At 48.9% G+C, this 27,956-nt stretch overlaps 1 protein-coding gene across 1 annotated transcript; it reads left to right on the top strand.

Moving 5' to 3' along the window:
* Positions 1–27,624, top strand: LOC148161839 (synaptosomal-associated protein 47-like). The gene is made up of 6 exons (XM_088020528.1): positions 1–485; positions 17,445–17,935; positions 19,561–19,636; positions 22,343–22,499; positions 27,135–27,350; positions 27,520–27,624. Exons 1-6 carry the CDS (start codon positions 1–3, stop codon positions 27,622–27,624), a joined length of 1,530 nt encoding a protein of 509 aa, XP_087876654.1.
* The last annotated feature ends 332 nt before the right edge of the window (positions 27,625–27,956 follow it).

Raw genomic sequence — 27,956 nt, 5'->3', positions numbered from 1 at the left:
ATGAGCAGAGAGGTCTGTGTGCACTCCTGGCCTTGCTCCTACTACTTAGAACTGGAGAAGCGATGGGTTCCTGCAAAGCTTTCATTACCTTCTCACTCCCTGAGATCTGCAACTGATAAAACCGGGGAGGCCCTGGTCAGCTTCTCCTTGTCTAGTGTGATTGAGATCAAGAAGGAGGCTTCTCACTTTGTCTTCAGTTCTATCACCGTCCTGGAGAAGGACCACCTCAAGCACTGGTTCAGCTACTTGCAGCCCAGTCGGAATGCAGTCTTCAGCATCATCGAGCATTTCTGGAGAGAGCTGCTGCTGTCTCCATCGGAAGCACCGCTCCCTGTGACCAAGGGGAAGCAGCTGACTGGTCTGATGGCCTGTTCCCAGAATCGCCTGGAAGAGACAGCCCAAGTCCTCCACCATCAGGGCGAGCAGCTGGGTAGCATCACCAAGGGCCTGGACAAGATGGAATCTGACCTGGACATGGCTGACAGGTACAGGGAGCGTTTCGGACACACGGGTCACGCCCCTGCCGTGCGCAGTGATGCCGGGTGGGCGTTGGTGAGGGACACATTCTGTGCCTGGTGCAGAGCTCCAGTCTTGTGTGAATAAGGAAGGCTACCTCGTTTCATCCTGTGGGGGAAACAGGCCGAGGGGCCAGGTCACACAGATGAAGTTGCTGTTCTGCACGGCCATGTGGTTGCAGGGTTTGAGCTGAAGCTCAAACCAGGGTCCCCAAACCAGGGACCCCCTCCAGTCTTCTAAACAGTGGTGGCCCCAAGGAGCTTTTGTTTATGTGGTTGTGTGTGCCAATATTGCCGCATTTCTTTAAAAACTAAGAAATTAAAAAAGTATTTGTCCGTTGAAAAAGTACGATAATGAACCCATGACCTAGTAACGGAAGTCACTTTGTCAATGACAAATAGCTTTGATAAAGCAGACATGTTTAGTGGGAAGAGTGGGCCATGTTAGAGATGGCCGGGTCCTTCCACCGGCTTCTGCAGCCTGCCCCCCACCTCCCCTCCAGGTTATCCTGTGTCCCGGGACCTCTGGGCCACTCCCCATACATGCAGGAGAGCGAGGGCGAAAAGCCGAGCAGTGTCGTGGTGCTGTTGTGAAGAAACAGACCCCCCTGGAGGGTCCCAAAGACCCCAGTTTGCCAAGCACTGCCCTGACTCTAAGTCGTGTGCAGTGTGAAAGGGATTTTAGCACCTGGGAGGGCTGCCTCAGAGCTCATGACAAGGTGGCGGCCTCTCGTGTTGGGCCCTGAGCGTAGGCAACGCTATCTCACATCAGGGACACGTGCCCGCTGGTGCCGGGAACCCTTGGCCCCAAGTGACCCCAGTCTGCAGTTACCACCTGTGGCTATCTTGGGATATTCTTTCCTAAGTGCCTGCATGGTGAAAGACCTAGTGCTGCAGGGAACGGCCCCAAATCTTGCCCTTAAGAGGGTGCCTGTGGTAACTGAGGTGGAAGGTGCTCAGACCTCTGTGAGTTTTGGTCCTGGGAACATAGCTGAGCAGTTTCTGCCCTTCTGTGCCATCATGGGGCAGAGGAGGTCATGCGACTGAGTGGTGGGCAGGAGTGATGTAGGTCACTTCCAGGCCTGGTCTCTGAAAGCCTCCCATCCCACACCATCTGTGTGCTGTCTTCCCCTCACCTGCTGGTGGCATGCAGAGAATCCTCCCCAGGACTCAGACGTGAGCTGGAATTTGGGTCGCCACATGGCATCCCAGAGCAGGCCCGACCCCAGCCCTCCAGTGGGGGGCTATGTCAATATTAAAATAATAAAAATCTAGGTTTCAATGATCAGGTTAATAAGAATTAAAAAAAAAAAGAATTAAAGGAAGAATACATAGTACCAGCTGGAGGATAGTGAATAAGCACTTTCACACACTGCTATTTGGGAATGTCTGTTGGTTAATCCTTTTGGAAAACAATCTGGCAATTTAGAAATGTTCTTTTAACAAAAGGCCAACTGATGGGGCCCCTGGGTGGCTCAGTCGGTGGGCGTCTGCCTTTGGCTGAGGTCGTGATCCCAGGGTTCTGGGATCGAGTCCCACATCGGGATCCCTGCTCAGTGAGAAGCCTGCTTCTTCCTCTCCCGCTCCCCCTGGTCGTGTTCCCTCTCTCGCTGTGTTTCTTTCTGTTAAATAAATAAAATCTTAAAAAAAAAAAAAAAAAACACCACAAAAGTGAGAAGATGAACCTGAGGCTAGAGAAAATGCTTGTAGTATCCACTTGTATTCTCACCCGGGGATTCATACCCAGCTAGAAAGAGAGCTCATATGCCAGAATGAGAAAAAGCCAGTTCGGTAGAAAAATGGGCAGGACCATTGTTTGGAGTGTAGGCTCGGCTGCCGTCACGGAGATCCTCAGATCCTGTGGCTTACAGAAGCTGGGAAGCTATTTCCCCCCGCCCTCCCACAGAGGTGCAGGGGAAAGTCGGCGTCCCAGGCAGGTCGAAGGCTCTGCTCTGGGTCACGCCCCGGGGCCCCGTGTTGGCTCCGTGGCTGCGTCAGAAGCTGTTGGCAGCACTCTTCCCAGCCACTGGGAAGGGGGCACAGGGAGGCCAGTGCACACGGCCTTGTTTTTAAGCAGATGAGCCCAGCCCACGAAAGGGAGGTACTGGCACCCCAGTAATTAGAGAAAGGTAAATTAAACCAACAAGTACAGATGTGGGACAACACCGACTGATGGTCAGGGTGTGGGTCGGGACGAGACGTCTTGTGTCGCTGTCACTGATGGGACCTGGCTCGGCCCCTGGCAAGACCTAGCTAAGCCGAAGGTGCACAGACCCCATGACGAATCCCAGCGTGTGTGGATGGGCACATTCACTGAGGCAGCTGTAGTCAGTTGATCCTCAAGGGGATGCAGTAATTAGTCACTACTGTGTAGTTTTTGGAAAGAGGTGAGGTCCAGAGCCGACGGCCAAGGAAGAATTCTTGAGATGTCTTCAGTGCAAAATGGTGGTTTTATTAAAACGGGGACAGGACCCGTGGGCGGAAAGAGCTGCTGCTGGGGGGTATGAGGAGCAAATGATGCTGTACTTTGGGGTGGGGTGGGGAGTAAAGGGAGGTTCCAAAAGGATCTTCATCTGCTAAGGACGACATGGGTTACCAGAGCCCTTGCTATTGTCAGACCAAGGTGGTTTTTCCTTGTAGCCAGGCATTAACAGTAACGCAGTATTTGTCAGTAGGCTGCAGGTTAGAAGGACAAAAGATTTTATCTACCTTTCCTTCTGCCTTTGTTTCCCACATCACTGCCAACTCGGATTCAAGGCACTGATTCCTGTTAGATCTGCACAGACTGACTTGGATCCACCTCAAAGCAATGTTAATAACACAAAACCAAGTTGAAAGTAGATGTGTACAAAAGCAACATTTATAAGAGTTTTTAAATGGGTAAAGTAGCAAAAATGCAGGGAGCACTGAACTGCAAAAGCCCAAGCTGGAGGGGCATGCACAGGGCCACACGTGCCGCGGTTCCACAGCGAGCTCCCACAGAGCCGCCATCGAGTGCTCCTCGCGGGGGTCTCCTGGCTCTTGGGGGTCGTTGGCACAGGTGTTCGGTGAGCATGTGATGCAGTTCTGCTTTTCAGTTTTAAAGTGTGTTCCTTCTGGAACGCCCGTTGTCTGGTTATTGGCCGTCCTGGATTGATCTTCTGATAGCGTTTTCATTTTTTCCTTGTCTTTTTGTTCTACTATTTCTTGAGTTTCATCTTCCTCCTACCCTTCCATTTTTGTGATATTTTTAATTTCTAAGATTTATTTTTTAATCTCCAAATGTTTCTTTTGAATAGCAGCCGCCTGTTGTTACTTTGTGGGTTACTGTCCTCTTATCTCTCAGGATTTTCTGGAAAGCCTCTTGTAGGAAGGGCCTGGGGTGTGCCTCCCGGCTTGGGGGAGGCCTCTGCTCCCATTTCCTGCTCGCAGCTCACCACGCCCCCTGCAGTGGTGACCAGACGGAGGTGGGGCCTAGCAGCACCAGGTGGGTTCTCCTTAAATGAACTTCCAGTCTGTTGGGGTTTGAGGCCCAACTTCACGCCTGTTTTCAGAGGTCCCTGGAATTCTGTCTTTTTCCACACAGAGGGTTCTGAGGCAGGGATAACTAGATTCTGGGGTGGCTGGGCCAGGCAGTGGCCCTTGGCCACTGAAGACAAGTGGGGATGGTCACCATAATGGACAGCAGAGCCAAAGCCGTGATCAGAATACTCTGACCCCGAGAGACTTGTGCTCCTGGAGGAGAAGTAGATGGGCAGTTGACCCAGTTCTTTTTTTTTTTTAAGATTTTATTTATTTATTTGACAGAGAAAGACATAGCAAGAGAGGGAACACGAGCAAGGAGAGGGGCAGGGAGCCCGATGTGGGGCTCAATCCCAGGACCCCAGGATCACCCGGGTGCCCCAGTTGACCCAGTTCATACTTTGACCAGGTCAAGTGAGCAAGCCTCTAACTTGAATTAAAAAGGAGTCATGGCCCCTGAATCAGCTCCCAGACTTGAAGACCGAGTTTGCAGGTTCGAAACCCCTTGAATGATGGGGAAGCTGGAAGGACCCCAGTTTGCTCCTAAAAGTTTACACCTTTGGGAGCCCCTGGGTGGCTCAGTTGGCTAAGCATCTGCCTTTGGCTTAGGTCATGATCCCAGGGTCCTGCGATCAAGCCCCACATCAGGCTCCTTGCTCTGTGGGGAGCTCACTCCTCCCTCTCCTCCCCACTTGTACTCTCTCACGGTCTCTCCTTCTCACTCTCTCAAATAAATAAATAAAAGCTTTATTATTTAATTAATTAAAGTTTACACCTTGTTCTTTCTCCCAGCCTTCCCCCACGGGACTTGTGGCATTTAACCAGGGTGGCCGTGCACTGGGGAGCCAGAAGCCACCAGACTTTTTGGGACCCCTGGATGCTGGAACTGACCCGATGGCAGCAGACCAGTCAGAGTAGGGCTTCTGGGGGTCAAGGGATCAGTGGAGCTCTAACTGAGGTCTGCCTCGTAGTGTCACAGTGGGCCCAGTAGGCCCCGAACCCATCCCAGTCCTGGAGCACATCATCCAGCAGCAGGCAGAATCGCACACTGGTTCCCTGACCTGTGTAGTGAGGGCTGTTCTGGTGGCCAAGCCAAGTGGCAGCCTCTGGACTGCCTAGAATAGTAACCTCTTCTTGGAGGGATTTCTGAGATCAGTGCCCCCATCAAGGACTGGAAGGGTGCATGGATAGTGAGCCCTGCATCATCTGCACTCAGCTCACTCACTCGACGGTGCAGAACAAAGATGGATTGTCTTAAACTTACCAGGTGGTACTCTTAATTGCAGTTGCTGTTCCCGATGCTTGAGCAAATGAACACATCCTCTGGAACGTGCTCTGCAGTGGTCTGTCTGGCAAATGCTCTTAGGAAGGACCACCAGATCAGCTTGCTTTCAGCCGCCAGCAGTGCATTGTATCGTCCCACCTCAGGGGTATACCAGCTCTCCAGCCCTGTGTCATGCTTTATGTCACAGGGCCCTTGACTGTCTCTCCCTTCACAGGATAGCATGCTGGCCCATTTCATGGGGGATACCATGCAGACTGGCTCAAGGAAGAAGTAGCAGCTACTCTAGATGCACTGGAAAGATGTTTGCTTGTCAGAGGTGGGAAAGAAATCTGACAGAAATTAGATACTTTCATCCTCATTGAAATTTCTAGGGATCCAGTGGAGTGGGGCTTGCTGAGGTATCTTTTTATGGTGAAGGATAGATTTTGCATCTGGCTCTTCCTATAACCAAAAGGAAGACACACTTGGGGTGTCTGGGTGGCTCAGTCGCTTAAGCGTCCAACTCTTGGTTTCAGCTCAGGTCATGATCTCAGGGTCATGAGATTGAGCCCCACATCATGCTCTATACCCAGTTGGAAGTCTGCTTGAGATTCTTTCCCTCTCCCTCCCCCCTCTCCTCTTCCCCCCCACTCACACACATGCTTGTGCATGCGCTCTCTCTCTGTCTCAAATAAATAAAATTTACAAAAGTAAAAACAAAACTAAAAGGAGACATGGCACCTAGTGAGCCCCTTAGCATTTTGGAAGCGACATACTCTTCATTTGGGTGTGCTACTCTGGCCAGTTACCAAGTGACTTGAAAAGATGCTAGTTTTGAGTGGGGTCCGGAATAAGAAGGCTCTGTAGCAGGTCAAGGTGCCACCTGGGCCACATGATCCAGCAGATCCAGTGGCGCTCCAAGTATCTGCGGTAGACAAAGGTGCTCTTTGGAGCCTTTGTGGACCTTTATAGGGAGTCACAGTGTAGGATTTCAAAACAGAGCCCTGCTACAGGAGATCAGGCTCTAGCAGGCCCTGAAAGCCTAGGCTAGGTCACATGGCCCCCACTCCTGCCATACAGCCTTTTCTCTCCCAGCCTGCACCGAGGGCACATTCCCTACCTGGGGAACACCCTACAGTCAGTTGACTGAGGAGGAAAATATGGAGCATGGTTTACAGATGGTTTTGTGCAATATGCAGGCATGACTCAGAAATCCTCCCAGTGGGCTGAACTTCAAGCCATGCACCTGAAAATTCATTGTGTTGGAAAGGCAGTCTTGTGCATAAAGTCTTTCGACACACTCTCAGCCTCATAAGAATGGGTTTTAGGCCTGGAACACATAGCCTGTGCCAGACTTATCCCCTAGTAGGGAAATGGCTTTCCCTGTTACAGGCTCAACCAGTGCTCTTTTGTTCTACAGAAGCATGCATGTGAGTGGCTCTCAGGCACACCCCCAGTCTTCTGTATTTCAGACTCCATAGTTGGGGGGTGGGGGGTTGGTCCTTGAGCTGAGGCGTTAGAGGGATGTACATAAGCCGGTTGTCCTGCATCGGCTGCCAGGGGCACCTGATGTCTCTGAGGTACCAGTGCCTACATTGGACCTGATTTTGTTCCGTCTCTTCTCCATGTGAGTAAAGCTGGATAAGGCATTGCTCCATCCAGTGCTTGACCATGTTGTGTTCTGTGGTAACTCCAAGATGGCTGTGGGCAGACGTGTTTGGAGGCCCCTGAGATTGGTGACCATTGTGTGGTACTCTGCTCAACAGTTTCCTTGGAAGGAGGAACGGCTAGAGGCTCAACTGCTTACTGATTGGCTGTGGCCGGTGGTTTGGCTGGATGTTTGGGGAATGGCAGAAACATGATTGGAAACTTCATGACAGGGAGGTCTGGGGTAGAAGTATATGGATAGACTTCTCTGAGTGGGACAAAAGGCAAAGATGTGTCCCATGTGAACGCTCACCAGAGCCTCTTCAGCAGAGGAGGATTGTGATAATCAAGTGGCTAGGATGACCTTTTCCCTGGATCCCAGCCAGCCTGTTTCCCCAGCATCTCCTGCAGTTGCCCAGTAGGCCCATGAGCAAAGTGACCACGGTGACAGAGATGGAAGTCATGATGGGTCTCAGCAACATGGATTTCAACTCACCAAGGCCAGCCTGGCCACGGCCGCTGCTGCACACCCAAACTGGAGACCAACACGGAGTCTCCAGTATGGCTGTGTTGTCTAGGCTCCTCAGCCAGCAACTTGATGGTTGGTTGATTGATTACATTGGACTGCTTCTTACTGTGAATCTCTTGAATGTGGCAGGTCGCTTGTCTCTTCTTGCTTTCAAAACTCTGTTTTTGTCTTTGGGTTTCAACACTTTAACTATGATGTATCTCCGTGTGGATCTTTATAAGTTTATTCTTCTGGGGGAGTTGTTGAGCTTTGAGTCTTTTCCAAACTATTTTTGTGAACCATGTCTTTCTTGTTGTGTGTGTTCATTGAAATTTCTCTTCCCTTGTGTCTCCATTCTTAGATATCTGGCTCCCATGAAGGGAAAAGGAAATAGGGCTTGTCTCTTTGAATTCTCTAGCTGGAAAGCTGCTTCAGTTCATGGTGGTTGAAACCCCTATGCTAGCCTCTCTGCGATCAAAAGCAGCAAAAGGGCCCCATAGAACTCGAAGAAAACAAATGTGTGTGTGTGTGTGTGTGTGTGTGTCTGTGTGTGTGTGTCTGTGTGTATACTAAAAATCTGGATTATACGCTTCCTACTTCCTGGAATTCCATATCTCTCTTTAAATGAAATGAAGACAAATTGGCAATCTGGTTTTGATATCAGGAGTTTGCTGGAATCTAGTTGTAAGTAGTTTGGTTGTATTTCCATTGGCATCTGTGAGTAAATAGTGTGGCCTTGGTGTTGACGTGTTGGAAAATGGCACTCTTGAATGACAGTTTGGCTCTTCACAGTTGAGCCCTATGTAGCTCAGGACTTTGAGGATGTTTTCCATTGTCTTCCTAGTGTATGTTATTGCTAAGTTGTGTAGGATTGTGGCTACTGTTTTCCCCCTATCCTAGATATTCTGATGTTTTATTCTGAGGTGTCTTTGTAGATTTTTTTAAAACAGTCTTCTCATTTACATACCATAAAATTTACTCATTGTATGTAACAATTCAATGATTTTTGGTAGATTTACAGAGTTGTGCAGACATCACTATAGTCCAATTTTAGGTCAGTTCCATCACTCCCAGAAGTTGCCTCAAGCCCTTTGGCAGTCACTGTGTTCTTGCCCTGCCCAGGTCACCACTGATCTACTCTTTCTGTGTAGATTTGTCTCTTCTAGAGAGGTCACATATGCATCATGTTTTTGAGGTTCATCCTGGTTGTAGGATAGATCAGTACTTTTTTACTACTTATTTGTTCTTTTTTTTTTTTTTTAAAGTAGGCTCCATGCCCAACATGGGGCTTGAACTCACAACCCTCAGAGCAAGAGTCCCATGCTCTACTGACTGAGCCAGCCAGGCGCCCTGTTGCTTCATATTTCTGGCTAATATTCTGTTGTATGATCTATCATATTTTGTTTATCCCTTGACCAGTTTTGATGGGCATTTTGTTGTTTCTGCTTTGTTACTATTATGAATAGTGCTGCTTTGGACGTTTGTTTTCCTTTCTCTTGGAAGGGAAGTTGCTGGGTCTCTTTAACATTTTGAGAAACTGACCAATTGTTTTCCAAAGTGGCTGCACCATTTTACATCCCCACCAGTAATGTATGAGGGGCTCCAGTTTCTCCAAAACCTCACAACACTTGTTATCTATCTTTTTCATTATAACTCTCCTAGTGGGTGTGAGGTGGTGTCTCACTGGGTGGTTGACTTTCATTTTCCTAGTGATAATGAGCATCTTTTCATATGCTTTTTTTCCATATGTGTATTTTGTTTTCAGATTCTTTGAGCATTTTTTATGTGGTTGTGTTTTTATTATGGAGTTTATAAGAGTTCTTTATAGAAGTTGATAAGAATTCTTACAGAGTTCTGGATAGAAGTCCCTTTATCAGGTACATGATGTTAAAATATTTGCTCCTTTTCTGTGGATTGTCATTTTCTTTTCTTTTTTTTAAGATTTATTTATTTATTTTAGATATGGAGTGGGGAGGGAGAGAGAGAATCTCAAGCAAACTCCGCACTGAGCACAAAGGCATGAGCCCAGGGGGCTCAATCCCACAATCCTGAGATCATGAACAAGAGCCAAAATCAAGAATTAGACACTTAACCAACTGTGCCACCCAGGTGCCCCCATTTTACTTCTTTGAAGATATTTTTTAAAGCAGAGAATTTTTTTTTCTCCAAGGAATCAAACACAATTTATTTTCGAATTAAATAAGACAGATTGAGGGGCACCTGGGTGGCTCAGTTGGCTAAGCGCTTGCCTTCGGTTCAGGTCATGGTCCCAAGGTCCTGGGATCGAGCCTGCATTGGGCTCCCTGCTTGGCGGGAAGCCTGCTTCTCCCTCTCCCACTCCCCCTGCTTGTGTTCCTGCTCTCGCTGTGTCTCTCTCTGTCAAATAAATAAATAAAATATTTTTAAAAAAAGATTGAGTAAAAGAAAGTTTTACCTCAACTTTCCCAATAGACATTTTCTCCTCAGACTGCACGTTATCAATTTTAAGTCCCATCAGTGGCCTTCATAATATTCACAAAGGATGTCCAAATTGTATCATTTGGTTGAAGATTCAAGTTTGAAAATAACAATCTTTCCACTTTTTGTGCTTTAGAGAATTTTTTTTACACTAATCTCTGTGCGAAATGTAGGGTTTGAACTCATGACACCAGGATCAAGAGCCACATGCTCTATGGACTGAACCATCCAGGTGCCCCACTTTTGTGCTTTAGAACAATTCTCAAAACACATTATGATGCTCCCAGCTCATAACTGTTCAATTATTTTTTTCTTCTCAAAATAGCTTAGAGCAAGAGATTCATTTACTTATGTAATATATATATACATATATATATGTATATATATATTCAAAAACAGAACTTATCCAGTTTCTCCCATGTTCATGGTGGGAAAAACTAGTGCAACCCAACAGATGTAGCAAAACATCTGTGTCCTGTTTTGGCTTCTTTGTTTTAAGGGACCAGAGAAAATCCTTTGTTGTTTTCCTTGTGGTTTCAACATTACAGTACCAAATGTCCTTTTCTTCCCCCCGATCTTGATCCAGCATCCAACATTGATCTTTTATATTCAAAAAAATGAGCTTTCCAGAGCTTTGCAGTTTCCCTTCTTCAGACCCTGCCAAGCAGACTTCCCTCCCTGGAGCATGTGGTCTGACCGTGGCAGACGACTATGGCACACGTGCACCCGGGCCCACTTCGTGGCCACACCCTCGACTCCTCCTCCAGATACCAGCATCCCAGGGCCTGACTGCATCTCTCATGCCTGTGGCCCAGACCTGGCTCGATGCAGGCCTAAAAGATTTAAAGTGTATCTGTTTTTCTTTCATCATTTGCCTTTGGTGTCATATCTGATTCATTGTCAAATCCAAAGTCACAGAGGTTAACTCTTTTTTAGTCTTTCTGTTTAGGTCTGTGATCCACTTGCAGTTCATGGTATGAGAAATGGGCCCAACTTCTTTTCTTTTTATGTGGGTATCCAGTGGTCTCAGCAATATTTCAATTCAGTGTTTTCCCATTGAATTGTCTTATTGTCCTTGTTGGAGACCAGCTGACCCTACACGTAAAGGCTTGTTTCTAGACTGAGTTCTATCATTGATCCACGTGTGGACCCTATGGCAGTACCACACCATCTTCATTTCCATAGCTTTGTAGTAAGCTTTGCACTCAGGTAGTGGGAGTCAACCACATTTATTCTTGTTTTTCAAGATTGTTGGCTAACCTGGGTCCCTTGCATTTCTATATGAATTTCAGGATTAACTGGCCGGTTTCTGCACAAGAGCCAGCTGGGATTTTGATAGAAATTGGACTGAACCTGGAGCAGTTTTGCCATCCTAGCAATGTAATTATTAGTGTGGTGTAAAAACACTTAAATCTGCTGTTTTATTTTTGTGCTACTTGTTACCTCTGTTGCTCATTTCTTTTTTCCCCCCTGCCTCCTGTAGGTTACCTGAATATTACTTCATAATTCCATTGTGACTTACCTACACTGTTGTGAATGTACGTCCTTACATATATTCTTCACCGGACACTCTAGGTATTACGTTGTATATGCATAATTGGTCACAGTGTGCTGGTGTTGACATTTTTTTAAAAGATTTTATTTGTTTATTTGACAGAGAGACACAGCGAGAGAGGGAACACAAGCAGGGGAGTGGGGGAGGGAAAAGCAGGCTTCCCACAGAGCAGGGAGCCCGATACGGGGCTTGATCCCAGGACCCTGAGATCATGACCTGAGCCAAAGGCAGCCGCTTAATGACTGAGCCACCCAGGCACCCCTGGTGTTGACATTTTACCCAATTGAGCGGTGTGTAGAAACCTAACCACTGTCTTTATGTCTGTTTACCCTACCAGATTCATATAAATCCTCTGTAAGTTAATTATCTTAACTTCATTTTCCTATTTGAGAACCACAGCAATTTTGTAATTTTTACTTCAAGTGCCATACATATTTTAGCCAGCTCAAAAGAAAAAAGCAAGTGCATTTTATTTCCCTATATTTGTACTCTTTCTGTTTCTCTACCCTCCTTCCTCATGTTCTAGGATTCCTGCCCTTATCAGTTCATTTCTGATCCATCAACTTCTTCAAGACATTCTTTTAGGGCAGCAATTTCTTTGTGGGTTTACTTCCTCCGAGAATAACTCAATTTCTTCTTTATTCCTGAAGAAAAGTTTCACTCATTGTGGAATTTTGAACCGACAGTTCTTTTCTTTGAGCACTGAAAACCATTGCGCCACTTCTTTCTGGCTCCATGCTTTCTGACGAGAAGTGCGCTGCCATTCAAATTGGTTTTCTCCTGTAGGTGAGGTCTCTCATGCCACTGTCAAGATCTTTTCTCTGTTTAACATAACTTCACGGTAATTTCTTTGGTTTTATGCTGTGCGGGTCTGATTAGGTTTTTTTTTTTTTTTAACTCTATGGGCTTATTTATGTCTTTTTGCCTAAATTGGGAAGTGTTCGGCCATTATTTGTTTGAGTCCTTTTCCAGCCCCACGCTCTTTCTCTTCTCCTGCTGGAGTGGTGGTGATGAGTGTTCAGTCTTTTGTTTTGGACCCTTGGGTTTGTTGTCATTGTTGTTTTTAGTATTTTCTCTCTGTTGTTCAGATTGGGTAATTTCTGTTATTTGATCTTTAATTTCACAGATTCTTTTATCTGTCATCTCAGGCTGCAGTCTACATCTACCCATTTTTTTTTATCATATATTGTATTTCTAAGTTCAAAAATTTCCGGATACTTTATTGTGTCTTCTGTTTCTCTGCTAAGACTTTGTGGTTTTTAATTTATTTCCAGCATGTCCATAATTGCTTGTGGAAATACTTTTATGATGGTGCTTTAGAATTCTTGTCCAGTAATTCCATCAGTTTCATCCTGGTTTTGACATTTGCTTCTATTTTTTATTTAAGAAGAGATGTTCCTGCTTCTTGGCATGGTGATTCATTGTATCCTGGACATTTTGGGTATTAAGACTCTGAATCTTGTTTTTCTGTTTCAGCAGAGCTTTCCCCGACATGGTGCCCCAGGAGTAAGAAGCTGTTTCCTATTGGGGCGCCTGGGTGGCTCAGTGGGTTAACCATCTGACACTTAATTCGGCTCAGGCCGTGATCTCAGGGTGGTGCAATGAAGCCCCACGTTGGGCTCCATGCTAGGTGATGAGACTGCTTGAGATTCTCTCTCTCCCTCCGCCACTCTCTCTCTTTCTCTCTTAAAGGAAAGAGGGAAAGAAGGGAAGGAGAAGGGAAGCTGATTCCTCTTACTGCCGTGTGAGGATGAGAGCCCCAATTCCCCACGTGGCCCTTGTTTGTGCCTTGGGATAGGAACAGACACCTGTTGCTGCTGGCTGGGAGTGGGATTTCAAGCTTCCTCATAACTGTGCCCTAGCTGGGAGAATTGGGGGGGTCTTGTTACCGTCCCCCTCCACTGAGCCAGTAAGGTTTCCCTTGTTACTGATGGCTCTTCATGTGGCCTTCCCTACCACCATCCCACTTAGGGGAAGGAGTCCTCCTGCAGCCAGGTAAGGGTGGATGTCGAGGCTCCTCACGTACTTTTTCTGACACTGCTCCAGTTGGGGAAAGCACACCACAGTATAGCCAACTGAGGGTGGACATCCATGCCACCCTTTTTTTAGTTGAAGTATAGTTTATACACAATGCTCTGTTAATTTCAGATGTACAACATAGTGATTTGACAAATTAATGTTATACTCACCACCAGTGTAGCTTCCATCTGTGTTGGTATTACAATACCATTGACCATATTCCCTATGCTGTACCTTTTCTCTCCATGATTTATTTGTTCCATACTGGAAGCCTGTATCACCCACTCCCCTTCATCCATTTTGCCCCTCCCCCAACCCTCTCCCCTCTGGCAGCCATCAGTTCTCTGTATTTATGGGTCTGTTTCTGCTTTTTGTTTGTTCGTTTGCTTAGTTTTTTAGGTTCTACATATAAGTGAAGTCATGTAGTGTTTGTCTTTGTCCGTCATTTCAATTAGCATTAATACCCTCTAGCTCCATCCACATGCTTGCAAAAGGCAAGACTTCATTCTTTTTTGTGGCTGAGTAATATTCCACTGTGTGTGTGTGTGTGTGTGTGTGTGTGTGTGTGTGTGTGTGTGTGACATCTTCATTATCCATCTAGGGAGACCCTTGGGTTACCTCCGTATTTTGGATATTGTAAATAATGCTGCAGTAGAGATAGCGGTGTAGATATCTTTATCACTAGTGTTTTTATTTTCTTTGGGTAAATACCCAGTAGTGGAATTACTGGATCATATGGTAATTCTGTTTTTAATTTTTGAGGAACCTCCTTAACTGTTTTCCAGAGTGGCTGTACCAGTTTGCATTCCCATCAGCAGTGCAAGAGGGTTCACCTTTCTCTGCATCCTCACCAACACCTGTTGTCTCCTGTGTTGTTAATTTTAGCCATTCAGACCGGTGTGAGGTGATATCTCAATGTGGTTTTCATTTGTATTTCCCTGATGATGAGTGATGTTGAGATCTTTTCATGTGTCTTTTGGCCACATGGATGTGTTCTATGGGAAAAGGCCTATTCAGATCCTCTGCCCATTTTTTAATTGGATTGTCCATTTGTTTTGGTGATGAATTGTATAAGTTCTTTATATATTTTGGATATTAACCTCTTATCAGATATATCATTTGCCAATAATGTTTCCCATTCAGTAGATTGCCTTTTTGTTTTGTCAGTGATTTCCTTTGCTGTGCAGAAGCTTTTTATTTTGATGTAGTCCCAACAGTTTGTTTTCACTTTTCTTTCCATTGCCTAAAGAGACATATCCATAAATATGTTACCAAGGCGGATGTCAAGGCGATTTTACTGTATATGTTTTCTTTTAGGAGTTTTATGGATTCAAGTCGCACATTTAATCCTTTAATCCATTTTGAGCTAATTTTTGTGTATGGTGTAAGAAAGAGTCCTATTTCATTCTTTTGCATGTGGCTGTCTAGTTTTCACACCACCATTTGTTGAAGAGACTGTCCTTTCCGTGTTGTATATTCTTGCCTCCTTCGTCATAGATTAATTGACAGTGTAAGTGTGGGTGTATTTCTGGGCTCTCTGCTGTATTCCTTTGATCGGTGTGTCTGCTTTTGTGTCAGTACTGCGTACTGTTATGATTACTACAACTTGGTAGTATATCCTGAAATCTGGGATTCTGATACCTCTACCTCCAGCTTTGTTCTTCTTTCTCAAGATCACTTTGGCTAGTTGAGGTCTTTTGTGGTTCCATACAAATTTTAGTATTATTCTAGTTCTGTGGAAAATGCTCTTGGTATTTTGATAGGGATTGCGTTAAATCGGTTGATTGCTCTGGGAATTATGGACATTTTCACAGTATAAATTATTCTGGTCCATGAGCATAGTATGTATTTCCATTTGCTTGTGTCATCTTTGTTTGTTTGTTTGTTTTTAATCAAGGTCTGATAGTTTTCAGAGTACAAGTCTTTCATTTCCTTGGTTAAATTTATCCCTAAGGTATTTTATTATTTTTGGTACATTCGTAAATGGGATTTTTTTTTTTCTAAATTTCTCTTGTTGCCACTTTGTTATGGGTGTTCATATTCTTAAACTACTTCTTGCTTCAGTTTTGGAATGTTGGGTGTTTTGAGTATTTTGTCTATTTCATATAAGTTGTCCCATTTATTGGTGTAAAGTTGGGTATGATATCCCCTAGAAGGCTTTCCAGGGCTAAAAGAATCTATGGTGATGCCTCCCTTTTTATTCCTGATATTGGTAATGTGCATTTTCTTTGCTTTATTCTTTTTTTTAAGATTTTATTTATTTATTTGACAGAGAGCGAGAGAGCACAAGCAGGGGGAGCAGCAGAGGGAGAGGGAGAAGCAGCCTCCCCACAGAGCAGGGAGCCTGATGCGGGGGATACCAGGACCGTGGGATCATGACCTGAGCCAAAGCCAGATGCTTAACCGACTGAACCACCTAGGCAGCCCTCTTTGTTTTATTCTTGTTCATGTCTTGTAAGGGTTTAATTTTTAAAAATTACTTCAAAGAACCAACTTTTGGCTTTGTTAATATTTTCTTTTCTTCTGTTTTCAGTTTCATTGATTTCTGCTTTTCCGTTCTTCTACTCTGGGTTTAATTTATAACTTTTCACAACAGAAGCTTAAATCACTGATTATAAACCTTTCTGAGAAGTTTTCAAGTACACACATTGAGAACTATAAATTTTCCTCGTGACTGCTCTATTTGCATCCTGCCATTTCCTGCATATTGTCTTGTTTCATTCACTTCCGATATTGTCCAATTCCCTTTATTTAGAATTGTACTTAATCTCCAAATATTTGAGAACTTTCTATTAGTCTTTTGTCATTAATTTCAGATTTCATTTCTTTGGGGACAGATGGTATACTTGAAATTTATTGAGACGTGTTATACTCTTTTCTTAAAGTTCTGAATATACTTTAAAAGAGTGTGTATTCAGCGGTTGGATGATGTTTCCATAAATACCAGTCAGCCAGAGTGGATTAAATAGTGTTTATATTCTTACTCATCATTTTTGTCTTCTTGCTGTGTTAATTATGGAGAGAAATTTGTTGAAATCTTCAACTGTGATTGTCTATTTCTCCTTTTAGTTTTGTTAATTTTTGCTTAATGAATTTTGAAATTGTGTTAGATATACATGTTTAGTATTAAGTCTTTTTGTCAAACTGACTCTCTTATTATTATGTATTCTCTGTCTTTATCCCTGGTAACACTCCCTGTCTTAGGGTTTATTTTCAGCACAATATGTCTTTTTTCCAGTCCCTTTGCTTTTGATGTTTCTGTGTCCTTATATTTCAGTGTTTCTTATAAACAAGACATAGCTGTGTCTTGGTGGTTTTTTCTTTAATCCAGGCTGACAGTCTGCCTTTAAATTAGAGGATTTAGTCTATTTACATTTAGTATAATTACTAATATGGTTGAGTCTAACTCCACCATCTTGATATTTATTTTCTGTTGATACCATTTGATCTTTGTTCCTTTGCTTTTCTTTCCTGCTTCCTTTTTTACTTTTGCTACAAGGTAGATCTCTTTGTATTCATGGGTACGTTACAGTGGTGCCACCCACTGTGGTAGCCACTAGCCACATGTACTTAAGTTGAAAATTCAGTCCCTCATTATATCAGCCACACTCTGGATGCCCAGTAGCCACACATGCTTGTTACCACGTTGGAAAGGAGAGATTATGGCAGAAAGTTCCAGATTGAGGTCAGGATTTATTTTGAGTAGAATTACCCAGGGTCCAATGTGAAAAGGGCATCGTTCTAGTCAGAAGATGTGTGTTCATGTTTTGTGTTTACTACTGATGGGCTTTGTGTCCGTAGGCCTACGAGATCCTGCTCTTAGCCTCAGTTTTCTTTTCTAAAACACACGGATAGTAATTCCTGCTCTTCCGCTTCACGGAGTGCTTGTGGAAAAGAACACTACAAAATGGTTAACAGTCTTCAGGAAAACATTAAAACTCAGTTGACTGTGTTTCTGTGTTTTGTTTGGTCTTTTAGGTTGCTGACGGAGCTGGAGTCCCCTTCTTGGTGGCCCTTTAGCTCCAAGCTTTGGAAGATGCCAGCAGAAACAAAGCCCAAGGGCGGCACCTCAACGGCTAGTCCCAAAGCTCTTGAAAAAGAAGGGGTAGTGGTCCAAATTCCTGCTGTTATCTCCCAGGGAACAGCATCTCATGTTAAAGCAGGAAGTCTTACCATCCTTGTGTCCGGGTTGGAAATCCATGACTCGAGTTCTTTGCTCATGCACAGATTTGAAAGAGAAGATATAGACGACATTAAGGTTCACACACCTTATGAAATTAGCATCCTCCAATGGTTCATCGGGAAGCCAGACATAGCTTATCACCTGATATCCGCCAAGATGCCCGAGGCTGTCCCCATTTTGGAGGTGCAGTTCAGCAAGAAGATGGAGTTGTTAGAAGGTGGCTTGACACCGGGAAGTGCCAGCACGTCTTCCCCAGCAGAGAAGGGCTGCTATGACTGGCAGGTGGGTGAGTGCGCGTCGGTCTCCAGGGGCGCGGCCTGTGGTACACCGTTAACGTGCTGCGTCGCTGATAGCATCTGCTGGTTCTGTGCACCAGTGCAGACTGTCCGTTTGTTTGTAAATGAGAACACTTCAGACCGTTTTCCTCAATACCTGCAACCTCAGACTGTGTGAGTCCCGGAGCGCGGGTGTATCACACACTGGACGGCTGTGTGGGTTTCCCCTGAGCTCAGCAAGGCTCGGTGGCACTTTCAGAACAGAGGAAGGCTCCACGGTAGACGATTCCCCCTTTCCTCTGTGTGACTCAGGGCACCTAGCTGCCCACCCTGGTGGGTGTCCAGTCCCTCCACCCCTGACCTTGGCATCAGTCTGGGTCATCCCAGCCCGCCTTCCAGGGACATGTTTAGGAATCAGAATCTCTGAAAACTGCAGCATAGTTTTTGTGGGTTTGCAGGCCTCCACTGTTGGTGAGGTGTGCTGTCCTCTGAGTGTCTCTGGGGAGCACGGAGCTGGGCATGGCCAGGTGTCGCAAGGGTCCCAGGTCGCAGGCCCAGCCCCAGCCTCGCCCACAGCAGCCTGGGGTCATCTGACTTCTCAGATTTGCCGTCCTGATGGTATCCGGTGGCATCTTGCTGGTGTCTTTATTTTCATGTCTGACGTGGAGCATCTGACGCTCCTTATTGCTTTTGGGCTTCACATGTTTCTCTGTGGATTGCCTATTCTGTGGTTTTTGTTTTTTTATTCTGCTGTGCTGTTTGTTTAGTCCATGTTGTAGGTATGCATCCCTGTTGGCTTTAGAAGCTACCACCTCTGCCAGACTGTCATTCTCCTTTACAGAAATCCTTAATTGGGTATATTCCCCTTGAGTTTGTTTCTGCACCCATCTTAAGAAATCCCAAAGTCATAAAATACCTTATTTTCCCATAGGTGATCTTATGTCTGTGTTACTGTGATTTTTCTAACAGGCTAGTAGGCTTTCCTTATTGACTTTGATTGCTGGATGTCTGTTACAATAAGAGATATGTTTGCTTCTTTTTGTTCTGAAGTGATTGATTTCAGTGCTAATATGTAACCTGGTTCCCTAACACAAGAATATTTTGATGTTATTCTACACGGCTTCACGTTTCAAAAGAAATTTACCTGAAAATAGATCTGTCCCATAAGCACCAAAATTTTGGAAGTGTTAATGTAAACAGGTAATTTTTTGGCATTTCCAGATTTTTCTTTGGCCCTTCTCAAGGCAGGACTGGGAAGCCCGTAAAGGGGCCGAGAAGGGTGGGCAGTAGAAGGGAGCCCAAGACCCTGATGAGGGAGGCGTCAGGCCAGGCCGTCGGTGCCCCCACCCTGCGGTTTGCCCCTGGGGGGCTGGGGCTGGGCAGTGAGGGGACCTGGGGCTGTTAGGCCTGACACAGAACGCCTTCAGCCATTGATTCTGCTGATGGAGAACTCCCCGTGCCTGGCACAGTGCCGGGCCCCCACAGTCCCTCTTGTCATGGAGCTCCACAACATTCGTGGGTTTTCTGTGTACCTGGTGGTTTTGGAGAGAGTGTTGCGTGCCAGTTGCGGGATGCCAGCACACTCTATGCAGGGGATAAGAGGCTTCCTGGGCCTGCTCTGACCCCGCATGTCCAGGTGCAGACAGGGCTGGAGAAGAGCAGGAAGTGCGTGCCAGGGCCTCTGTGGCCGTGGTCCAGCAGCAGGAGCCTAGGTGAGTGTGGATTCCACAGGGCCCGCCATCAGGAAGGGCACAGGCCAAGGCTGTTGACCACAGGCTGCACGTCTTCCTCCTCAGGGAAGCCTCACATAAAGTCAGCTGGTGCTGGGCCTTCGCCACATCCAGAGACACGTTCTCAGCAGCACCTAGATTCAGGATGTGTGGCCTCGCCTGTCAGTCACAGATGGTGTGTGTGTGTGGAAGGAGTGGGACCACCTCCACGATGACAGATGGGTGTTCATCCGGGTGTTCACTTTAGCCTCTGGGGTGGAGGGGTTCCCACAGCATGTCTGCATCTGCATGGAGCAAGAGGTGCCATGCTCCCTCGGTGAGGCCACCCTGCCCCAGGAGTGGGTGAGGGCGCAGGTGATGAGGAGGGGAGGCGGGGGGGGGGAGGCCAGCACGTGGGCTTGGGAGCAGAACAGCAGGACCGCGTCTGGCTTGCTGGGGACTCCGCGGGAGGCCTGGGCGGGCCCTCTCTGTCACCTCTGTTTCCAGCACCTGTGTTTTCACTGTCCCACGGTGGAAAATGCAGAAGCGGTGGGGGTGGTAACCGTGACTTGACATCTCAGAAATTTACCCCATCCTCCAGAAGCCGTGTTGGTAGCTGCGTGGCCAGCAGGGGGCAGTGTCACCACAGGACCGGGTTTGCCTTGCGTCAGTGTGGGGAAGAACTTTCCAGAGACCTCTGCAGTCCTGTGCAGTGTAGGTGGCCCGGGCAGCGACTGGCCCCGGTGGTCTCCTGGGCTTCAGGGGTGGGAATGACACAGGTGGCCTGCGTTCACCCTGGGGAAGAGCAGTGGAAAATGGCTGTTTTCTTGCACAGCATCTTTAGGGTACCCTTTACATCTTAGCGTGGTTTCAGACTTGAGGAAGAGCTGGGAGGAGAGTCCCCGTGGCTGCCATCCTCACTGTCACAGCTGACGAGCCTGTCTGAGCTCTGTCTAGATCCCCTCGTGCTTGCCGTTGCAGGACACCGTCTGGAGTCCCGCACGACGGGTGGTGTCTCCCTGGGCTCCGTTACTCTGAAGGTCTCGACGGCGCGTAGGAGGAGTGCTGAGGTTTTGTACACCGTCTCGTGATTGCACTCTTGTCTCATGTTGTCTCATGGTCCTGGGGTGATGGTTTATGAAGAAGACTTCAGAGCATGGCCCATGCTTAGCAATTGATGGTATTTTGGGTAATTTTTGTCTTTGTTGTTTGCCAACGGCCACGTTTGAGAGAAGCCTTCTCTGACCACCTCATTTAAGAGACAACACTCGCCCTCGGGTGCTGTTGCCCTCTGATTGGCTGCCGTGCTCTCACACTGGGACAAGTACTGCATCTGGACAGGACGCAACTTGTCTCTTGATGACCACATCTCCAGCACCCAGAACAGGCCCAGGCATCCAGGAGCACACTCATCTGCATGAAATAGTACACATCTGGGACCCAGACTTCACCGTGCCCAGGCCGCAGTCCTTGAACCTGACACTCCCCCCCGACCCACGGCCTCAACTCAGACCACTGAGGCCATTCACAGCACCAGCACATCAGGCCTGTCATGCCCCTAAGCTCTAAGCCTAACCCCAGGTTGGCTTTTGAGCATCTGTTCCCAGAGCCTTGCTCCAAAGCACCAGGTATCCGGGACACCCAAGCAGCATCAAGGGACTCGGGCTGCCACCCAGAAGGAAACCGCACCACTGTGAACTCTGGAAAGCACTCAGAGCAGAACTCTGAACGCCCATCCCTGCGAAACTGCACTTTCTGTGCCGCCTGGCGGCAAACCCTGAGCCTGACTCCCAACCTGATCCCACCCTCAAGACACACTGCCCATCCCAGCTCGCCACCGTTCCCACAGACCAGGAGTGCCGTGCACCTGGGCCCTAACCCTAACCCTAACCCTAAACCTCACGTGGCTTCTGAGAGATCTCTCCCTAGGTCCCTGGCTCCATGCCCCAGGGATTTGCGCCACCTAAGCAATACTGGAGGACACAGACTGACACCACAAAGCAAAATGCACCATTTGGCACTTCTGAAAGCACTGAGAGCAGGAGAGCTATGCCTGCCGTACCCCTGGGCCCTAACCCCGACCCTAGGTGGGCTCCTGAGTGCCTTGTTTCCGCAGGTCTCGCTCCAGAGCCCCACGGACAGGGCACACCTGAGCAATACCAGAGGACTCAGCTTGCCACCAAGAAAGAAACCCCGCTGGTTGGAACCCCGGAAAGGATTCACAGCAGGAGAGCGCTGCATGCCCACCCCAGCGAACCCACACTTTCAGCGGTCCCCTGGCCGAAAAGAAGAGCAAGACACTCACGCTGACTAAAGACACTCACGCTGACCCACACCCTCGACCCTCACCTCCGGGAACCTCAACGCAGCGCTGGCACATCAGGCATCCCGTGCCCCTATGTCCTAACCCTCACCCTGGGTTGGCTGCTCAGGGGTCAGTCCCCAGAACCTGTCTCCAAAGTCCCAAAGATTCGGGACACCTGAGCAATATCGAGGGACTCAGGCTGCCACCCGGAAGGAAAACGCGCCATTGGGAACTCGGGAAAGCATTCGGAACAGAACTCTGAATGCCCAGCCCAAGGAACGCACAAATTTTGCGCCTTCTGGCAGCCAACTCTGAGCCTGACACTCAACCTGACCCACGCCCTCAAGACAAACCCCCGAGAAGCAAGCCACAGTGCTGGCACGTCGGGCCTGCCGTGCCCCTAGGCCCGCACCCTATCCCTCGCTGGCTTCTGAGGGCTATGGCCCCAGAGGCCTGGCTCTAAAGCCACAGGGATCGGAGGCACCTGAGGAATACCAGAGGATGCAGCCTGTCTCCCAGAAGGAAAACGCACCATTGGGAACTCAGGGCAAAGCTTTCCGAGTAGGAGAATCCTGCGTGCCCATCGCAGCGAAATGCCACTTTCAAAGGCCCCCTGCCCACAAACCCTGAGCCTGAAACTCATCCTGACCCACACCCCCAACTTGGATCCCCCGTACCCCAAAGCTTGCCCCAGAGTGGCCAAATCAGGACTCCAATGACCCTAGGCCCTAAGTCTATCCCTAGTGTGGCTTCTAAGTTTCTGTATCCAGAAAGCTGCCTCCAAAGCCCCAGGGATGGCAGTAAGTGAGCGACATCAGAGGACTCAAATGCCAAAAAGAATTCAAACGCACTACTTGCAACTCCGGAGAGTGTTCCGAATAAGAGAATTCAGAATGCACATCCCAGCCAACGCACAAATTTGGTGCCCTCAGGTGGCCAACCCTCACCCTGATACTAAACCTGGCCCACTCCCTCAAGACAGACCCCCCAGAGCAGGCTACGGTGCTTGCACGTCAGGCTTGCCATGCCCCTGGGCCCTAACCGTGACCCTACAGAGGCTTCTGAAGGGTCTGTCCCCAGGGGCCTGGCTCCAAAGCCCCAGGGACTGGGGAGACCTGACCAGGGCCGGAGGACTCAGCCTGCCAATAAACAGGAAAAAGTGCCATTGGGAACTCCGGAAAGCTTTCTGAGCAGGAGAACTGTGTCGGTCCATCCCAACGAACCCCGAGTTCAACGTGCCCAGGCCACAATCCCTGAGCCTGACACTCCCCACTGACCCACGGCCTCAACTCAGACCCCAGGAAGCTCATCACAGTGCCGGCACATCAGGCCTGTCACACCCCTAGGCCCTAAGCCTCACCCTAGCTTGGCAACGGAGTGGACTGTCCTCGGACCCTGGCTACGGAGTCCCAGGGGTGGCTGTAACTGAGCAACACTAGAGGACTCAAACGTCAAAAAGAATTCAAACACACTACTTTCAATTCCGGAAAGCATTCAGAACTGGAGAAATCTGAATGCCCAACCTAGCCAATGCACAAATTTGGCGCCCTCTGGCGGCGAACCCTGAATCTGATGCTCAACCTGACCCTCGCCCTCAAAATAAACCTCCCAGAGCTGGCTACAACCTTGCACGTCAGGCCTGCCATGCCCCTAGGCCCTAATGGTGACCCTATGGATGTTTCTGAAGGGTCTGTCCCCCAAGGGGCCTGGCTCCAAAGCCCTAGGGACTGGGGACACCTGACCAGTGCAAGAGGACACAACCTGACACTAAAATGGAAAATGTGCCATTGGAAACTCCGGTAAGCATTCCGAGCAGGAGAACTGTGCCGGTCCATCCCAACGAACCCCGATCTCAATGTTCCCAGGCCGCAATCCCTTAGCCTGATACTCCCCCCTGACCCACAGCCTCAACTCAGTCCCCAGGAAACTCATCACAGCGTTGGCACATCAGGCCTGTCGTGCCCCTAAGCCCTAAGCCTCACCCTAGGTTGGCTTCTGAGCGCTCTGTCCCTAGAACTAGCTCCAAAGCCACAGAGATTTGGGACACCTGACAAGTATCAGAGGACTCAACCTGCCACCTCAAAGGAAAACGTGCCATTGGGAACTCCGGTAAGCATTCCGAGCAGGAGAACTGTGCTGGTCCATCCCAACAAAACCCAAGTTCAACGTGCCCACACTGCAATCCCTGAGCCTGACACTCCCCCCCGAGCCACAGCCTCAGCCAGACCAGGGAAGCTCATCACAGTGCCGGCACATCAGGCCTGTCATGCCCCTCAGCCCTAAGGCTCACCCTAGGTTGGCTTCTGAGCGGTCTGTCTCCAGAGCCTGGCTCCAAAGCCCCAGGGACTTCAGACACCTGACCAGGGCCAGAGGACTCAGCCTGCCACTAAAAAGGAAAACGTGCCATGGGGAACTCCAGTAAGCATTCCAAGCAGGAGAACTGTGCCGGTCCATCCCAATGAACCCCGACTTCAGCGTGCCCAGGCCGCAGTCCTTGAGCCTGACAGTCCCCCCCGACCCATGGTCTCAACTCAGACCACTGAGGCCATTCACAGCACCAGCACATAAGGCCTGTCATGCCCCTAAGCCCTAAGCCTAACCCTAGGTTGGCTTCTGAGCGTCTCTCCCCAGAGCCTTGCTCCATAGCACCAGGTATTCGGGACAGCCGAGCATTATCAAGGGATTCGGGCTGCCACCCAGAAGGAAACCACACCACTGGGAACTCTGGGAAACGCTCAGAGCAGAACTCTGAATGCCCATCCCGGCGAAACTGAACTTTCTGCACCGCCTGGAGGCAAACCCTGAGCCTGACACTCAACCTGACTCCCGCCCTCAAGACACACTGCCCATCCCAAGCTCGCCACAGTTCCCGCAGACCAGGGGTGCCGTGCACCTGGGCCCTAACCCTAACCATCACGTGGCTTCTGAGAGGTCTCTCCCTAGGTCCCTGGCTCCATGCCCCAGGGATTTGGGCCACCTGAGCATTACAGGAGGACACAGACTGACACCATAAAGCAAAATGCACCATTTGACACTTCTGAAAGCATTGAGAGCAGGAGAGCTCTACCTGCCATGCCCCTAGGCCCTAACTCCAACCCTAGGTGGGCTCCTGACTGCTTTATTCCCACAAGTCTCGCTCCAGAGACTAACCCGTACCCTAACCCTAACCCATACTGTAACCCTAACCCGTACCCTAACCCTAACTCGTACCCTAACGCTAACCCATACCCTAACGCTAACCCGTACCCGTCACCTAACCCCTAACCCCTAACCCGTACCCCAACCCGTACCCTAACCCGTACCTTAACCCTAACCCATACCCTAATCCTAACCCGTACACTAGCCTGTAGCCTAACCCTAACCCGTACCCTAAACCATACCCTAACCCGTACCCTAACATTAAATCCTACCCCCAAACCATAAATCCTATCCCTGATGCTATCCAAAACTGTAACCAAAACCCTGAACTTTAACCCCTTTCTTCTTTTTCCCTGGCCTGGAGTTTCCTTGTTCCCAACCATGTGCATAGTCTCCGTTCCATGGAAAGTTCATCCCCCTAAAATATTTCTGAGTCTCAGTTTTCAATCTGCACAGCTCAGTCCCATTCAGAATGGTTGCCTTAGGTTCTAGGGCTTACCTGTAATTAAAGCTCCCAGGTGTACCCATGAGGATTACTCCTGCAGCCCAAGTCGTCTCGGTCCTGGAAAGGCAGTTCACTCTCCTTCAGTCTCAAAGCACATTTTTGTTGGATAGGGTAAGTTCTTGTGGGCCCAAGAGCCCCCTCCCAAGACCCAGCCTTTCAGGATTCTTGCCCTGTTCCAGGTTCCTGCCTATCTGGACCTCCATATTTTGTGCATAAGCGGTAGGTACCTCCCCAGCCTGCCAATGTCAGCTGGGGTCTCTCAGGCCTGTGGAGGACAACCTGGTCCCAACCCATCTGCTGGTCACCTGGCTGTTGGGATCAAAGCCCCACAACTATTTCTTTGGCAGCAGTTTTAATGTGACTATCAGCCCCAGGACCGTCTGCCTGTTCGATCCCCAGCTTCGTCAGTCCTCACAGGTGTCTACTATACGGAGATAACATGTTATCTAACATTTAATCCGCTGCACTGGCCAAGGAAGCCCACTCTCCTCCAGCTCAGCCTTCAAAGGAAATAGGTACATTTGAGTTAGTACAGGCTTGGAAATGGATAGATTCCACGTACCCCCAACTGCCCGCTCCTGAAACCAGGCTTCTTCTGAACTTCTCGCTGTACAGATCCCTGGGTACATCCCTGTGTGGGACGTGTGTGTGCAGTATGCAGTGATCAACCAGTTTTGTGTGTCCAGGACCCTACAAGCCAGTGGAGGTCCGACCTCCACAACAAATTCACCTTCTGAAAGGAGGGGGCACACCCCTGAAAATCGTTGCGTGGTGGTAGATTTCCACGTTTGGACTGATTGCAAACTGGGGATGCTGACTTGCACAGCAATCAGTGCTCGCAGCTGTTTCATTGAAGGGTACCCCAGCGAGTCTGTGGAGCCCCATAATGGCAAGGATGTGCAGCTTCCTCCAGCTGGGCCTTTAGGGGGAATATGTACATTTGGACTCATCAAAATGGTGCTGCTGTAATTTCTTATCCTACTTTAGTGCTTCATATAGAGATTTTCAGACATAGACACAGTGACCCATCCCGACAGCACGTGGTAAGAGTTACAAGGGCCTTGGCTATTTAACAAAACCGAAAGTGACAACCAAATAATGCAGCACAGGACTTGCGCGTCCTTGATGAGGACATAATCAGGAGCAAGTTATTCAACCAAACCAAATGCAAATTTGTTTTTACACTTTTCATGTGTACTTTTAGTCTTTGCTTCATACAGCCACTGATAACTGAGGAAACTTTCAAGTGCAGGATGTCTAAATATTTTTTAAAGATTTTTATGTATTTGAAATAGAGAGTGAGCAGGGGGAGGGGCAGGGGAGAGGGAGAAGCAGGCTCTCCACTGACCTGGGAGCCCGGCGGGGCTCCGGCCCTGGACCTGGAGATCCTGACCTGAGCTGAAGTCCGAGGCTTAACAGACTGAGCCACCCAGGCGCCCTGGGATTTCTAAGTATTTTACTAAAGAAGACACGAAAAGGCCACAAACTACAAATGCCTACACCAAAGAGGGAAACACGGCCCAGCTCTGTTTACCCGTGTCCCCGCCCCTCAGCACCGCAGGAGGCCCGCCCGCCGCCCGCCGACCCAGCGGCCAAGCAGCCCTACCCAGGCCTGGCCATCCCGGGCACCTCCCGCCCTCCCTCCCGGCACCGCGCTAGCCAGCCCGTACCGCGGAGGGGTCCTTCAGGCCTCGGGCCGGGCAGCCCTCCTGCGGGTCCTTGTGCGGTTGCCTAGCAGCTGCGAGGACGCGAACGGAGCCGGAAGCGGAGTGCGGCGCCCAGAGAACCCGGCTGGGCGGAGGGCTCCGGGGCGGGACCGGGGCGGAGCGGGACCGGGGACCGGGGCGGGGTGGGGCGGGGGACGGGCGCCGACGGGGACATGGCTGGCCGCCGGCGGGCCCACCGGGGGAGTCCGGGGTCGTACCTCGTTTCCCTCAGGTGGCAGGCCCAGCCTTGGGATCCACCGTCCTTGGGCCCCGGGCGGGAGAAGCACGGATCGCTGGGTTCATTCCGCGGTGTGGGGGCGAGGGCAGTGCAGCCTGACGGGGAAGGTTGGTTCCCAGATGTGTCGGGTGCCCAAAAGATGTTGGTCGAATGAGAGAGGCCTTGCGAGGTGGATGTCGGAGCGCCAGCTGTTGACGGTCTTCGAGCCTGGAGTTTAGGTCTGGGTTTGGCTTTGGAGCAGGTCCCTCTGCTCCAGGGGGAGATGGAAGGGGCAGCCCCTCGCTGTGCTCACCAACCACCTACCGCTTGCCATACACGGGTCATGAGATGAGGGTACCTGGGTCAACAAGGCTTAGCCCTACCTGAGCAGCGGTACCGTCAGGGAACTCTGGGTCCTGTGGCCACATAGCTGATGAGGGTAAAGCAGGGGG

The sequence above is a fragment of the Eumetopias jubatus genome, unplaced genomic scaffold (assembly GCF_037043125.1).
Source record: "Eumetopias jubatus isolate StellerSeaLion01/CBP00866 unplaced genomic scaffold, mEumJub1_p1.0 scaffold_52, whole genome shotgun sequence".
NCBI lineage: Eukaryota > Metazoa > Chordata > Mammalia > Carnivora > Otariidae > Eumetopias > Eumetopias jubatus.
This window is presented reverse-complemented; position numbering and strand designations above follow the sequence as displayed.